Genomic DNA, 15,765 nt, shown 5'->3' on the forward strand with positions numbered 1-15,765 from the left:
ATATTTTTTCCTGAGATTGAAAGGAATCCAGGGAGAAGAAGGAGGGACGAGTTTGGAGCAGCTACACGGCAACCAGAACCAGCAGGAGTCCAAACGGTGGAGAGGAACTGGACATTAGGTGTCTCCTCATTTTATTCACACTAACAACAACAACAACAACAAAATTATATATATAAAATCTACAGAACAGTTTTAGGCAGAATTTGGGCTCTTTGTAATTGCTTTCACTTTCCAGATTTCCTTTCACTCTTTTTTTTATTTGTTTTTGTTCTTTGGGTTTGCAGATATCCCACTCTGCAAAGACTCATTTCAGGGAGATGGCACCACCACCCCGATAACACAATGTGATTCAACATGATACCATTTTCACATCACATGTTCCTCTTTCTCTCTTACAAAAAAGAAAGATTTCTGCGGTAATGTATATACTGTAATTTCTGGGCGTCAAGGAGCCGCTATCAGTGTACAGGAGACTCCCGGAACCTCCAGGAGAGGTGGGATGTCTGGGTTTACTGTCACTCCAAAGGACTCTTTCGCTCTTAGATTTGCTGTTGCTGATTAGGTTTACTTTCAGTCTCTACATTTGCTTTAACTCTCAGCATCTGCTTTCTTTCTTAGCATTTACTTTTGCTCTCAACATTTGCTTTCTCTCTCAATATTTGTGTTCAAGACAGACAAACCAGTGGCGGCTGCTGGTTTTTAAAACAGGGGAAGCCCATTTTACGCATTCATCGTAAAACCTGTAGGCCGGATATCAAAGCATAGAAAGGTGTGCCCCATTAGCATAGTGAACGAGACAACCCCACCTAGTGGCAGAAAGTATTTTTGCTTGTACATTTCATGTTATAGTCTGGCTTGCCAGGCTAGTGCCTCATATCCTTAATCAAAAATATCAAACATCCAAAAATCACTGGCTATTCAACGAAGAGCCTTGAACATCATACCCTGATATGCAACACAGAGTCTTTAACACAACACCCAGCTGTGCAACACATCCTTGAACATCTTCTGCAACACAGTCTGGAAATTCATAACCAGGTAGGCTATGCAACACACAGAACCTTGAATATTATACCCAGGTATAACCTATAACACAGAGCCCACCATTCTCTTAACATTACTGAACAATATACACACTTCACATTCATGAACATGAACACTATTTATACACAAATTCTGCCCTCCGCTCCTTTTCCAGAAAATGGTCTGTGACCCTGTCATACCAGCTGGTTGTGCTTTCCAGAGACTTCACCAATTTCTGTTAGCAGCTAGCACTGCAGATCCCAATAAGGCTCAAGCTAGCCTACAACCAGATTGAACTACAAATGAAATAAACGAGTGAATTCGCGAATGATCAAACTGATAGAATGGATGAAAGTTAACGGAGCACAACGAGTAATATTTACATTTATTTACAGAGTAATGTACAGAGACATCAATGAGAAGAAACGTTTATATGAAAAGAAAGTCGGACAGCACTTTGGCACACGACTACACTTTCTCGACATCCGCTAGGGACTGACTGATCATACTTCCGTGTTCCTCGCCGACGCCGAAGTACAGAGCCCGCCCTCCTCATGTCTTTCAAACACTACCTCCAATAATCCTTCATCAGCCCGGCTTCTTGTCCCTCCCACTGTCTCGTTTAGTCCCAGAGAAGCCCGGCTTCCCTGGAAGTGACGATTTTGTCGATTTTAACCAATAACAACTAGCTGAAATTGGCTGTTCAGAGCCGTCTCATAGACTGCAACGGATACCCGGCTGCCAGCACATAGAGCCCATTGAAATAAGAAAGGTTACAGCCAGTGTTGCCAGATTGGGCGGTTTTAAGTGCATTTTGGCGGGTTTTGAACATATTTTGGCTGGAAAACGTCAGCAGTATCTGGCAATGCTGGTTACAGCCTGGCAGCAAAGGTGATTCTCGTAGCGAACTGCAAGTTCGTCAGACATCACTCAAATAAGTTACAGGATAGTTATGAACGTAAATACAATCTTGGGCATATATTATGTTATGCAAGTTATTGTTTTAATGAGAATTCAACGTCGTAGATGCCGCAGTTTGGGGAGAGAATTTTAGGGGAAGCTCGGCTTCCCTTGTTGTCTCTGAGAAATCGCAACTGAGACAAACAGACAGAACGACAGACAGGTCTGTGAATGCAAAGACAGATGGAGAGACAGGTGAATAAAAAGACAAGCAGACAGACAGACAGGTCTGTGAATGAAAAAAACAGATGGAGAGACAAACAGACAGACAGGCAGGCATGTGAATGATGAGACGGATGGAGAGACAGGTGAATAACAAGACAGACAGATAGGTCTGTGAATGAAAAGATAGATGGAGAGACAGGTGAATAACAAGGCAGACAGACAGACAGACAGACAGACAGACAGGTCTCTGTGAATGAAAAAAACAGATGGAGAGAAAGGTGAATAACAAGACAGACAGACAGGTCTGTGAATGCAAAGACAGATGGTGAATAACAAGACAAATAGATGGACAGACAACAGGTCATAGATGAGCAGACAGATTAAAAAGAAAGATAGGTAGATGAACGAGAAGACAGCTAAACATGCCGGTATGGATATCAGTGATACTCCATGAGAGTTAAACTCATACTGCTCCAGTAGCCACAGTGATAAAGAGCTAATGTCCCTCTGAGGCTTCCGTACCTGGAAGTTTCCTACCATGTTGAGTCCTGCAGCACAAAACCAGCCAGAGTAGAGCCCCATCATGTTCATCACACTGTCCTGCTTCTGCTGCTCCACCACCTGAGCGTAGCGGAGCAGACCAATCAATATCACTGGAACACACACACACACACACACACACAGGGCTGCATTCAGAACATTAAATCACCTGGAACTGAATGATTCGATGCACTGTGCTGCTGTTGCTATCTGATTGGTTGATTGGATAATTGCATGAATATGCAGGTGTACTAATAAAGTGTTCCTAATAAAGTGGACAGTGAGTGTGTATTTTGATGGAAATCAACTTTAAGAGATTAATTTGCTGTCATTCACCCATAAAGGATCCAATATTGCAGAGGAGACTGAACCAGCAACTCTCTGGAGGCAGCACACCACATTTACTGTACAGAGAGAGAGAGAGAGAGAGAGAGCATGAGACAGGTACAGAGAGAGAGAGCGAGCATGAGACAGGTACAGAGAGAGAGAGAGAGAGAGAGAGAGAGAGAGTGCATGAGACAGGTACAGAGAGAGAGAGCATGAGACAGGTTCAGAGAGAGAGAGAGCATGAGACAGGTACAGAGAGAGAGAGAGAGCGCGAGCATGAGACAGGTTCAGAGAGAGAGAGAGAGAGAGAGCATGAGACAGGTACAGAGAGAGAGCATGAGACAGGTACAGAGAGAGAGAGAGAGAGCATGAGACAGGTACAGAGAGAGAGAGAGCATGAGACAGGTACAGAGAGAGAGAGAGCATGAGACAGGTTCAGAGAGAGAGAGCATGAGACAGGTACAGAGAGAGAGTATGAGACAGGTACAGAGAGAGAGAGAGAGAGAGAGAGAGAGCATGAGACAGGTACAGAGAGAGAGAGAGCATGAGACAGGTACAGAGAGAGAGAGAGCATGAGACAGGTTCAGAGAGAGAGAGCATGAGACAGGTACAGAGAGAGAGAGTATGAGACAGGTACAGAGAGAGAGAGAGAGAGAGAGAGCATGAGACAGGTACAGAGAGAGAGAGAGCATGAGACAGGTACAGAGAGAGAGCATGAGACAGGTACAGAGAGAGAGCATGAGACAGGTACAGAGAGAGAGAGAGAGAGCATGAGACAGGTACAGAGAGAGAGCATGAGACAGGTTCAGAGAGAGAGAGCATGAGACAGGTACAGAGAGAGAGAGCATGAGACAGGTACAGAGAGAGAGAGTATGAGACAGGTACAGAGAGAGAGAGAGAGAGAGAGAGAGAGAGAGCATGAGACAGGTTCAGAGAGAGAGCATGAGACAGGTACAGAGAGAGAGCATGAGACAGGTACAGAGAGAGAGAGAGCATGAGACAGGTACAGAGAGAGAGAGAGAGAGAGCATGAGACAGGTTCAGAGAGAGAGAGAGAGAGAGAGAGAGAGAGAGCATGAGACAGGTACAGAGAGAGAGAGAGAGCATGAGACAGGTACAGAGAGAGAGAGAGAGCATGAGACAGGTACAGAGAGAGAGAGAGAGCATGAGACAGGTACAGAGAGAGAGAGAGAGAGAGAGCATGAGACAGGTACAGAGAGAGAGAGAGAGCATGAGACAGGTACAGAGAGAGAGAGAGAGAGAGAGAGCATGAGACAGGTTCAGAGAGAGAGAGAGAGAGAGAGAGAGAGAGAGAGAGAGTGTAATGGATATTGAATGGTCCAATCAGAAAGAACTGCACTTAAATTCAAATTGGCTCAATTCCATTAAGTCCATTTCCTGAATAAAAATGTTGACATAATTAAAAGTCTCGACTTCCCAATGATGCTTAGCCCTCATTCCACATTAAAGATGCAATAGCCATTTTTAATTTATTTCTCACTTGTATGAATTAATAAACTGGAAAATATCTAGAATGGGGAAAAAAATTGAAGAGTTTGGTTCCAAAACGCAACAAGTGCTATTAAAGAAAAAAAAATCAAGTTCCCACCAAAATAAATTTGGCTTTTGATTGTTGTTCAAAGTTCCAAAATCAGTTTTATGCTAAACGTGATCTCTGCCACGTTCCTCTACATTGTCTTTCCAAAACGCCACAAACACTACAACTTATTTTCAGCAGAACATGTTATCTCTGCTCGACCAATCACAGTGCACCATTCAAACATAAACGGTAATAGCCCCTCCCACTGACCGTCCACATCATGGAGAATCCCCGCCTTTTAGTGAGGGTTTGAATGAAACAAATGAATAATTCATGAGAATGAGACACAGTTTATCGTTCAGACTGGAAACCAATTATTATTAAATTAAACAGAACGCGAAGGCGGCACGGTGGTGTAGTGGTTAGCGCTGTCGCCTCACAGCAAGAAGGTCCTGGGTTCGAGCCCCGGGGCCGGCGAGGGCCTTTCTGTGTGGAGTTTGCATGTTCTCCCCGTGTCCGCGTGGGTTTCCTCCGGGTGCTCCGGTTTCCCCCACAGTCCAAAGACATGCAGGTTAGGTTAACTGGTGACTCTAAATTGAGCGTAGGTGTGAATGTGAGTGTGAATGGTTGTCTGTGTCTATGTGTCAGCCCTGTGATGACCTGGCGACTTGTCCAGGGTGTACCCCGCCTTTCACCCGTAGTCAGCTGGGATAGGCTCCAGCTTGCCTGCGACCCTGTAGAAGGATAAAGCGGCTACAGATAATGAATGAATGAATGAATAAACAGAACGCATGGTGTGTCTTTATCAAATCAGAACAAAAAAAAAAGAAGTCTGAAGTAAAATATCTAAACCTGAAAACACAAACTGGGAAAAAAATTATGATATAAAAATGAAATAAAAACAAAAAATGCAGACAAACAATAAAAACACATTAATTTATGAATGAAAATTTTATTGTTTTCAAATATGTTTATTGTGAAACATTTCTTTCCACAAGGTACTTCGACTGACATTCACATGTTTCTTTTAAGAAAAACTTGCACATAAACAAACTGCAAGGAAATGCCCATACATACACAGATAAAACTAATCCTGATGAGAACAATAATAAAGGCACAATAAAAATAAACAATAAAAATAACTGCAATACACTGTAAGTAGGATGTAAAATACAAGACCTACAGGACAACATCAACCCCCCCCCCCATTAACCCGTGAATATCCCACCCTCCCCAGGAGTGCAATGTGAAGTTATTGGCCATCCTAATCAGTTGCCTTATCAAGATAAGAGACCAAAGGTTCCCAGATTTTTTCAAATTGTCTTAACTTGTCTTTTAGGATGAATCTGATTCTCTCCAGGTGGAGAGTGCCTGTCAAATCTGATAGCCAGTGTTTGAAGGAGGGTACCTCTTTTTTCTTCCAATATAAAAGAATCAATTTTTTGGCAGTTATAACACCATATGACAGAAGACGCTGTTGTGCTACATTAAGCTTCAAGAGCTCATCAGATATTCCCAGAATAATCAAAACAGGATCCGGATTTATTTGGACTTCAAGAATCCTAGACAGGAAATGGAATATGTCACACCAGTATTCTTGTAATTTATGACATAAGGCATAACTGTGTGATAAGGTAGCTTCTGTGCATTCACATTTCTCACACATTGGTGAGACATCAGGGAATATCTTATGCAACTTGGCCCTGGAGTAATGTAATCTGTGTAGAATTTTGAATTGTATCAAGTGATGTCGAGTATTAATGGAACATTCATGTATGTATTCTAAACACTCCTCCCACACATACTGAGGTATTGGAATTCCAAGCTCTGTTTCCCATTTGTCCTTTAAAGTGCTCGTTCTGGGTTGGTCCATACTCAGCAGTGTGTGATATAGCGGAGAGATTATGAAACGAGAATTGGCAGATATTTTCATGGAGATCTCCAAAGTATCTGGCGCTACCACCTCAAAATTAGGAAGATGTGTTTTGACATAATTCCTAATCTGAAGATATCTGAAAAAATGAGTCTGTGGTAAGCCAAATTTCTGCTGGAGTTGTTGAAAAGAAGCAAAGGTGCCCCTAATGTACAGGTCTCCAATGTTACCTATCCCCATCTCCTTCCATACACTAAATGTTCTGTCCACAATGGAGGGGATGAAGGTAGGGTTGGCCGCTATTGGCAATAAAGAAGACAGTGCACTGAGGTTGAAATGCTTTTTTAGTTGCTTCCATACCCTAATAGCATCATGTATGATACCGTAGGATTGTTTTTATAACATGATCTACTGATCTTCACAGGTGCTAGTATAACCGCTCTTATTGAGTATGGTAGACAGTCTTCCCGTTCCATCTCCATCCCACTAAACGGTGAAGGGGCGTCGTCTAGCCAGTGTACAATGGAGCGCAATCCAGTAGCCCAATAATATAGCTTGAAGTCAGGCAGCGCCAGACCTCCACTAGATTTGTGTTTACAGAGATGGTCTTTTTTAATTCTATGTGCTTTATAGTTCCATATGAAAGGAAGAACAATTGAATCTAGTTTCTTAAAGAAAGATTTAGTGAGAAATATGGGTAGATTTTGAAAAAGGTAAAGTATCTGAGGGAGAAAAATCATTTTGATGGCATTGACTCTTCCCAGTAGGGAAATTGGGAGTGTCCTCCAAAATTGGATATTGTGCTCCAGCTTTCTTAGTAAGGTGGGAAAGTTGGCTTTGTAAAGGGCATTGTATTTCTTGGTGATCGTCACTCCCAAGTAAGTTAAATTGTCCTGAACTACACGTAGAGGAAGCTGTTTGAGCCAGTCCTGATCTCCAAACCGTATAGGTAGCAGTTCACTTTTACCCCAATTAATCTTATACCCAGAAAAGGCACCAAACAAACTGAACACCTCCAGTATTGACGGGACGGTTACTAGGGGTTGAGTAATATACAACAATATGTCATCTGCATACAATGAAATCCTGTTTTTAGTGTATCCTGTCTCATAACCATGTATCCTGGGATGTGCTCGGATAGTTTCCGCAAGCGGTTCTATGGCTAGGGCAAATAGCAATGGGCTAAGCGGGCAACCTTGCCTGGTACCTCTACCAAGTTGAAATGGGGTGGAAAGTGTCTGATTTGTAAGTATCCTAGCACAGGGTTTATTGTACAGTAGCTTGATCCAAGACAGAAATCTCTGGCCACACCCAAACTTTTCCAGGACCGCAAAAAGGTAGGGCCATTCCACCCTGTCAAATGCCTTTTCGGCATCCAGACTGAGTATGACAAAGTCCTGTGTGGGCGGCCTATCACAGTGCATAATGTTAAGAAGACGTCTGAGGTTATGAAAAGAATTTCGATTGGGGATAAACCCAGTTTGGTCTGGATGCACTAATTTGCCCATGAAGGCATTAAGTCTCTTGGCCAGTGTCTTAGCTAGAATTTTTTGGTCTGTATTTAATAATGAAATTGGTCTATATGAGCCCACTTCCTCTGGGTCCTTCCCTTTTTTTAATAGTAGGGTAATAGTGGCCTCAGTCAGTGTTTGTGGTAATATGCCGTCCTCATATGACCGGATATATAGTTTACATAAATATGGAGCCAACAAAGCACCAAACTTTTTGTATATCTCGTTGCTAAGCCCATCAGGGCCTGGACTTTTACCATTATTCAATGATTTAATAGTTGATAGTAGCTCTTCACAGCTAATGTCTGCATTTAGAATCTTACGCTCCTCATCACTTAGAGACGGGAGGTTGCATTTATCCAAAAAAGACCGTGCTGCATCTGGTGCAGCATTATGTTCGGATGTGTATAGAGTTTCATAGAATTGCCTGAATCGATCATTAATCTCCTTGTGAGCAGTGAGGGCAATGCCAGTTTTGGATTTAACTTTATGAATTGTCCTATCATTTTCAATTTTACGCAATTGTCTTGCCAATAATTTATGTGGTTTATCACCAAACTCAAAGTACTTTTGCTTGGCAAATGTAAAGGCTCTACAAATCCTGTCAGACATTATTTTATTCAACTCATATTTGAGCGCAGCTATCTCTGTGTGTTTTTCCAAAGAGGGTTGTTGAGCGTTGTCTCTATCTAGTTGATAAATTCGTTTTTCCAATTCCATTTGTTGTGCTTTATTACTCTTTTTAAGGGATGATTGATAAGATATAACACAGCCTCTGAAATAAGCCTTAAATGTTTCCCATAATAATGTGGGTGAGATGTCATCTTTATCATTCGTTTCAAAAAAGAGTTTTATGTGCGTTTCTAAATATTCACAAAACTTCCTATCAGTGAGGAGCTGGGGATTAAGGCCGAATCCCATTTCACCCCTTGGACCAACCCCTTGGCCCTTCCCCTCCATTTTGCGCGTTCACGTGAAGGGGTAGGGGTATCCCAATCCCAGTTAACGCGGAGGGGTAGGGGAAGGGGTAGGGCTTCTGTACCCCTCCAAACGGAGATTTTCCTGGAGCTGACTCCGAACGAAGGGGTTTGAGTGATTTCCCACAATGCCATGCGGATTTCAGCGAGATTTCATGCGGATTTCAGAAAGATGGCGGTTCCCGCGGCGAAAGATTGTCATAAATGTATTTTCTCCATTATTTACGTGTTTTAAGTTGTTATCCAGAGGAAACACGCCGCTTGATTCGCTTTCGAGCTGAGAATGAGCAGCGATTTCTGAAATCCAAGCTGCTGCTAAAAAGCTTTGGGAGTGAGTATTGTTTTCGGTTGCTTTACTGCGTACGTTTTGTTCTGTTATTCTCGCTTTTATTGTTTACATGAGTGTTCTGACACCTCATTCTGTCGGATGTGGTGCACGAAGCGCCAAAGATATCCCATTCAGTGGTGTTAGTTAACAAATCACACCCTGCCAGCAGAGATTTCTGGTTCTGGCTCTGACTGTAGCGGCTGGTCGCAGCCAATGACACATTTGGTCGCGTTTTGCTAACGTAAACGCTGACGGAGGTACGCGATGACGTATGCGATCGTTGAAGGGCTATCCCAATACGTAAGGGTTGAATTTCAAGCCCTATCCCTTGTAGCTCAGTTTCAAGGGGAAGGGCCAAGGGGAAGGCGGAGGGGAAGGCGGAGGGGTAGGGGTAGAAATTAGAATTGGGATTGGGCCTAAATCTCCAATTTTTCTGGTTGGATATATGTCCAGGGAGCTTAAGTGCAAATGACACTGAGCTGTGATCAGAAATAATAATATTATGGTATTTAGCGTTGTAACAGTAAGGTAGCAATTTACCATCAACCAGAAAAAAGTCTATCCTTGTATATACATTATGTACTTTGGAATAAAAAGAATACTCTCTGCCTGAAAAATTAGAAATCCGCCAAACGTCAAATAGATTCATATTCTCAGTGTATGACTTTCGGAGATTGCATGCTTTGGAGGGTTCTATTCTCAGGGTAGAAGATCTATCCAAATAAGTATCCAAAACAAAGTTAAAGTCACCCCCAATGACTAGGTTAGTATTGGAAATATCTGTATCAAATTTAGGACTTTTCTTAAAAATTCAGGATCGTCACTATTCGGCCCGTATATATTTAACAAGGTCATTGGGGTAGAGTGGATTTCCCCCATAAGAATTACATATCGTCCATCCTTGTCGACAATTGAGGACATTTGTTTAAAGGGAACTCCCCTGCGTATCAGAATAGCTGCGCCTCTGGCTTTTATGGAGAAATTAGAGTGGTAAATTTGTTGTATCCACCTACATCTTATGCCATGTACACACGTAGCCGGGTATTTTTAAAACCGAACATTTTCCCCCCCTCCGTTTATAAAAATGTTTTATCCACACCACCTCGTCTTCGAAAAAAATCCCTTCCACACATAACTGAACATCTGCGTTTTCAATCACATTCATAAGCATTCCAAACCTGTAGATGGCATTATTTCCCCAAATCCTACCCCCTAATCACATCGCCTGTGCTCTTGGAGCAGTAGTTGGGCTTCTAAAATTAAACATGTAAATAGCACCTGCACAATAATTAACGCTTTCAAGGCACTACTCCGATCCATTACTCTTTAGCTAGCCGCACACTACGCCGATTTTCAGCGTACCGAGCCAACTGAAGTCGCGAGTCAGGCGTAAAGATTAGTTTTCGATGGTACCGACTCATCTCACAGCCGATTCGAAAAACTAATCGGGAGCCAGACTGATCGGCGAGAGTCGCTAGCAATAGCCAATCACATCTTTCGCATATAACACGTGACATCATTAAACACAATTTCTAGCGCGAGAAATACGTGTTGGTAGCACCTAATGCAGGTATATACTGTAATTCCATAGACTGAAGCTTTATCCATAGACACAGTGGGCTGGAAAGCCACTCTGCTCAAGTTGTGTGGCTGAATTCCAAATCGCTTTAACTCCCCTATATAAGTGCACTATTTAAGACTGGAAATAATAGCTCATGCAGCCTAGATAGTGCGCTACATATTCCGTGTTGTGTCATTTGTAATTCAGCCTGTAGCATCTTCAAGTGTTGGATTTAACAGTAACTATATCCAATAGCCAATCACAAAGCTATTAAGTTGTCACGTGTTGCTTCAATCGCGACTGCACTTGTCAACAGTCGGGAGTCGGCTCTGAAATGGGTCGGTTCGGTACCGCGTGGATCGCCATAGTGTGCGGCTAGCTTAAGTCCATGCTTAATCTGGCTTCTGCAGTAAACAAAGGTCGCACGTTTGATGTCAGGGCAGATTTGTTGTCATTTTTTGGCGCAGATTGTGACGTTCTAAAACGCAAACCTCCGGTTATCTCTGTCTACACGAAAAGGCATACACGGAGTTTTCAAAAATCTTCACTTTGCCCGGAGTTTTTTTAAATATTCGTTTTTGATGTGTTTTCATGTGGATGACAGGCTAAAACGTAGAAAAATATCTTCGATTTAGCAGATACCCGGCTACGTGTGGACGGGGTCTTAGTCTGTTGTGTTCATCATTTTTTAGGTGTGTTTCTTGTAAAAAAATATCAGCTTTTAATGATTTAAGGTGAGCAAGTACTTTACCTCTCTTCACAGGTTCATTAATACCATTCACGTTCCATGAGCAAAAGTTTAAATTGCCCCCACTCATCTCAAACTGTTTCCCAACATGCATTATATGTTTGAAAAGCATACATTAATGTCTCCCTCTTTTTTGTTTGGTAAATAAAGCCAAAAAACAAATAGCACTCCTTCCCACCCTCCTCCTCCCACCCTATTACCCACCTTAAGCACATTCAGACACACACACACAAAAAAGACCCAAAACAAAGACAAAAACTAAAGATTGTCAGCCTCCTAGTTAGTGCACAATAAGAACCTTCCAAAAAGAGAATGAACTCTAACTTTAACAGCTAACAGTGAAAAAAAAACCTCTTGATCCTAGTAGCCCAGCAGTTGCAAAATCCCTCACCAAACCCATTATAATTCAAATTGAAGGTCGTGCATTCTCCCAGGAATACATTGAAAGAAGATCTTCACATATTATGTGAACTCAAACACTGTAACTGGCCTATTGGTTTGAAACATGTAAAAGAAAAAGAAGAAAAAAAATTAGCAGCCATATCTTGAGACTTATTCTGAAAAACAAAAAACACCACTGAAGTATATTGTATTAATATTATCCAATAAAGTCAGCCTCAAGGTAGATGACCGAACACAGAAAGGAGGTATAAATGCCTGAAAGGGTGTGTTTATATATTCTGCACTCGCAGCCGTTAAGTGGCTTTATACGTCTTTTCCTCCTCTTTCATGAGTTTCATCGACGAGGGTGGAGAGGCGTTCGGCAAACAAACGCGCCTCCTCTGCGTCGGTGAATGTAGTCTCCTTCCCGTTGTGCATCACCCTCAGCTTAGCTGGGTATAAAAGGCCATATTTCACCCCGGGTCTATCCCGCAGTAAGTTTCTAGCAGGGGTAAAAGCCGCACGGCGTTTGACAATGGCAGGTGGAAAGTGTCTGAAAATTTGAATTCGCTGACCTTGATATGTGAGGGTTGTGGACTGTCTCACCCTCTGCAGGATCTCCTCGAGGGTGTGGCAGTAGTGTACCCTGATGATCAGATGCCGCGGGGGTTGGGTATCTTCCGGGCGTTCTCGCAGTGCTCTATGTGCTCGGTCAATCACTGGCTTTTCATCAAGCCGTAGAACCTCTGCTAACAGCTGGGCTGCGAAGTCTCTGGGTTTCTGCCCATTCTCTAATCCCTCCTTAACTCCAGCGATCCTCAGATTCTGCCGTTTAGACCGGCCCTCCAGGTCTAAGCATTTGTCTGAAAGTTGTTTGACTTAACCCTGCAATGCCTTAACTTTAGCTTCGAGATCCGCAACAACGTCCGAAGTACCATTAGCTGACTCGACTAAACTTTTCAGCGTGTCATCTTGGCCGTCCAGGCGAGCGTGTACAGTCATAAACTTATTGTCACTTTCCGCTTTCAAAGCAGCAATTTCACCTCTCAAAACTGTACTCACATCTGCAATCTTTTCATCAATTTTGGCGCAAATATCCGACTTAACTTGGGATAAGTCCGCTTGCAGTGCTGCTATGGCAGCTAGCACTACCTGTTGATCCGTGCTTTGAGTGCATGCCTCTGGGTTGTCTTTCCCACTCCGGCTCGGTGCTTCAGTTGGGCCTCCGTCCTCAGACGGTTCGGCCCTGGAGTTCGGTTTAGCTTTTGGCATTTGTGGAGCACTGTCGGCGCTATGAGTATCACAGATTCACAGACCTTCGTGTAAATGAGTCCAATTTGCGTGGGTTTGGTTTAATATGACATTTTAAATGAAATTCTGCAGGAGCTACAGCTAGCGCGTCTTATCTCCTCATCGCTCAAGAGCGCCCCCCGAAAATTTTAAAATATATGTAAAACAAAGAGATAAATTATATAATTCATTAACTAATTAATATTTAAATTAATTTAAGATAGTTCTAGAAAACAAAAAACAAAAATGCATTAACGTGTTGCAATATAAAATCATTTTCGTAAAAATACTAAAGCTCTAAATAAAGCTGTGTAGTATATAATTATTCATCTTCTGTTTCCTTTTATAGAGTGCAGACTTTCTCCAGGAGTCTGGGATCGATCTATCTATCTACAACCCCAATTCCAAAAAAGTTGGGACAAAGTACAAATTGTAAATTAAAACGGAATGCAATGATGTGGAAGTTTAAAAATTCCATATTTTATTCAGACTAGAACATAGATGACATATCAAATGTTTAAACTGAGAAAATGTATCATTTAAAGAGAAAAATTAGGTGATTTTAAATTTCATGACAACAACACATCTCAAAAAAGTTGGGACAAGGCCATGTTTCCCACTGTGAGACATCCCCTTTTCTCTTTACAACAGTCTGTAAACGTCTGGGGACTGAGGAGACAAGTTGCTCAAGTTTAGGGATAGGAATGTTAACCCATTCTTGTCTAATGTAGGATTCTAGCTGCTCAACTGTCTTAGGTCTTTTTTGTCGTATCTTCCGTTTTATGATGCGCCAAATGTTTTCTATGGGTGAAAGATCTGGACTGCAGGCTGGCCAGTTCAGTACCCGGACCCTTCTTCTACACAGCCATGATGCTGTAATTGATGCAGTATGTGGTTTGGCATTGTCATGTTGGAAAATGCAAGGTCTTCCCTGAAAGAGACGTCGTCTGGATGGGAGCATATGTTGCTCTAGAACCTGGATATACCTTTCAGCATTGATGGTGTCTTTCCAGATGTGTAAGCTGCCCATGCCACACGCACTAATGCAACCCCATACCATCAGAGATGCAGGCTTCTGAACTGAGCGCTGATAACAACTCGGGTCGTCCTTCTCCTCTTTAGTCCGAATGACACGGCGTCCCTGATTTCCATAAAGAACTTCAAATTTTGATTCGTCTGACCACAGAACAGTTTTCCACTTTGCCACAGTCCATTTTAAATGAGCCTTGGCCCAGAGAAGACGTCTGCGCTTCTGGATCATGTTTAGATACGGCTTCTTCTTTGAACTATAGAGTTTTAGCTGGCAACGGCGGATGGCACGGTGAATTGTGTTCACAGATAATGTTCTCTGGAAATATTCCTGAGCCCATTTTGTGATTTCCAATACAGAAGCATGCCTGTATGTGATGCAGTGGCGTCTAAGGGCCCGAAGATCATGGGCACCCAGTATGGTTTTCCGGCCTTGACTCTTACGCACAGAGATTCTTCCAGATTCTCTGAATCTTTTGATGATATTATGCACTGTAGATGATGATATGCTCAAACTCTTTGCAATTTTACACTGTCGAACTCCTTTCTGATATTGCTCCACTATTTGTCGGCGCAGAATTAGGGGGATTGGTGATCCTCTTCCCATCTTTACTTCTGAGAGCCGCTGCCACTCCAAGATGCTCTTTTTATACCCAGTCATGTTAATGACCTATTGCCAATTGACCTAATGAGTTGCAATTTGGTCCTCCAGCTGTTCCTTTTTTGTACCTTTAACTTTTCCAGCCTCTTATTGCCCCTGTCCCAACTTTTTTGAGATGTGTTGCTGTCATGAAATTTCAAATGAGCCAATATTTGGCATGAAATTTCAAAATGCCTCACTTTCGACATTTGATATGTTGTCTATGTTCTATGTTTGAGATTTGTAAATTATTGCATTCCGTTTTTATTTACAATTTGTACTTTGTCCCAACTTTTTTGGAATCGGGGTTGTATTTAGCTAGCTAGCTATCGTCTTTGGTTTCTCCTGTTCCTGTATGATGTTGAGTTATAATGATATAGAAAATCAGGAATAAATAGACATTAGAAAGTGTATTAATTCAGGTTACCTGATGAGAGGGATGTTATCCAGAGTGCAGCAGGGAAACTGTCCACTCTGCATCACCAGTGGCTCCTCACAGGACAAGTTATACACCCTGTATTACACACACACACACACACACACACACACACACACACACACACACACACACACAGAGACTGATATTTGTTATTCTCTAATTATCAATCTTTCATACCTGAGAAATTCTGTTTTAAATTTCAAAAACTAAATTTGGTGATCTGGTAACAAGTTTAATCCAACACTGTAAAATATAATAAGTTGACTTTACTTTAAAAAAATATGCAAAGTCGTTGCCTCAAAAAAAGTCATTTATGTTGATTTAGATAAATTAGATTGGGTTAACTTATTTTTTGTGAGTTTGCAGTACTCAAATTAACTTAGATTAGTTTGATTACATTAACTTATTTATTGTGAGTTTGCAGTACTCATCTT

General features: G+C 42.0%; 1 protein-coding gene across 1 annotated transcript in view; it reads right to left on the reverse strand.

Annotated features, from left to right (window-relative positions):
• The window catches only part of LOC132897855 (transmembrane protein 150A-like), a 53,793-nt gene that overhangs the window by 19,805 nt on the left and 18,223 nt on the right, over positions 1 to 15,765 (reverse strand). The window contains exons 3-5 of the mRNA XM_060939096.1: positions 15,320 to 15,406; positions 3,025 to 3,092; positions 2,671 to 2,801 (exon numbers count right to left, since the gene is read on the reverse strand). Of these exons, the coding sequence (XP_060795079.1) occupies positions 2,671 to 2,801; positions 3,025 to 3,092; positions 15,320 to 15,406 (286 nt within the window). The remainder of the gene's footprint in view (positions 1 to 2,670; positions 2,802 to 3,024; positions 3,093 to 15,319; positions 15,407 to 15,765) is intronic.

This window comes from Neoarius graeffei, chromosome 14 (assembly GCF_027579695.1).
Source record: "Neoarius graeffei isolate fNeoGra1 chromosome 14, fNeoGra1.pri, whole genome shotgun sequence".
Taxonomy (NCBI): Eukaryota; Metazoa; Chordata; class Actinopteri; order Siluriformes; family Ariidae; genus Neoarius; species Neoarius graeffei.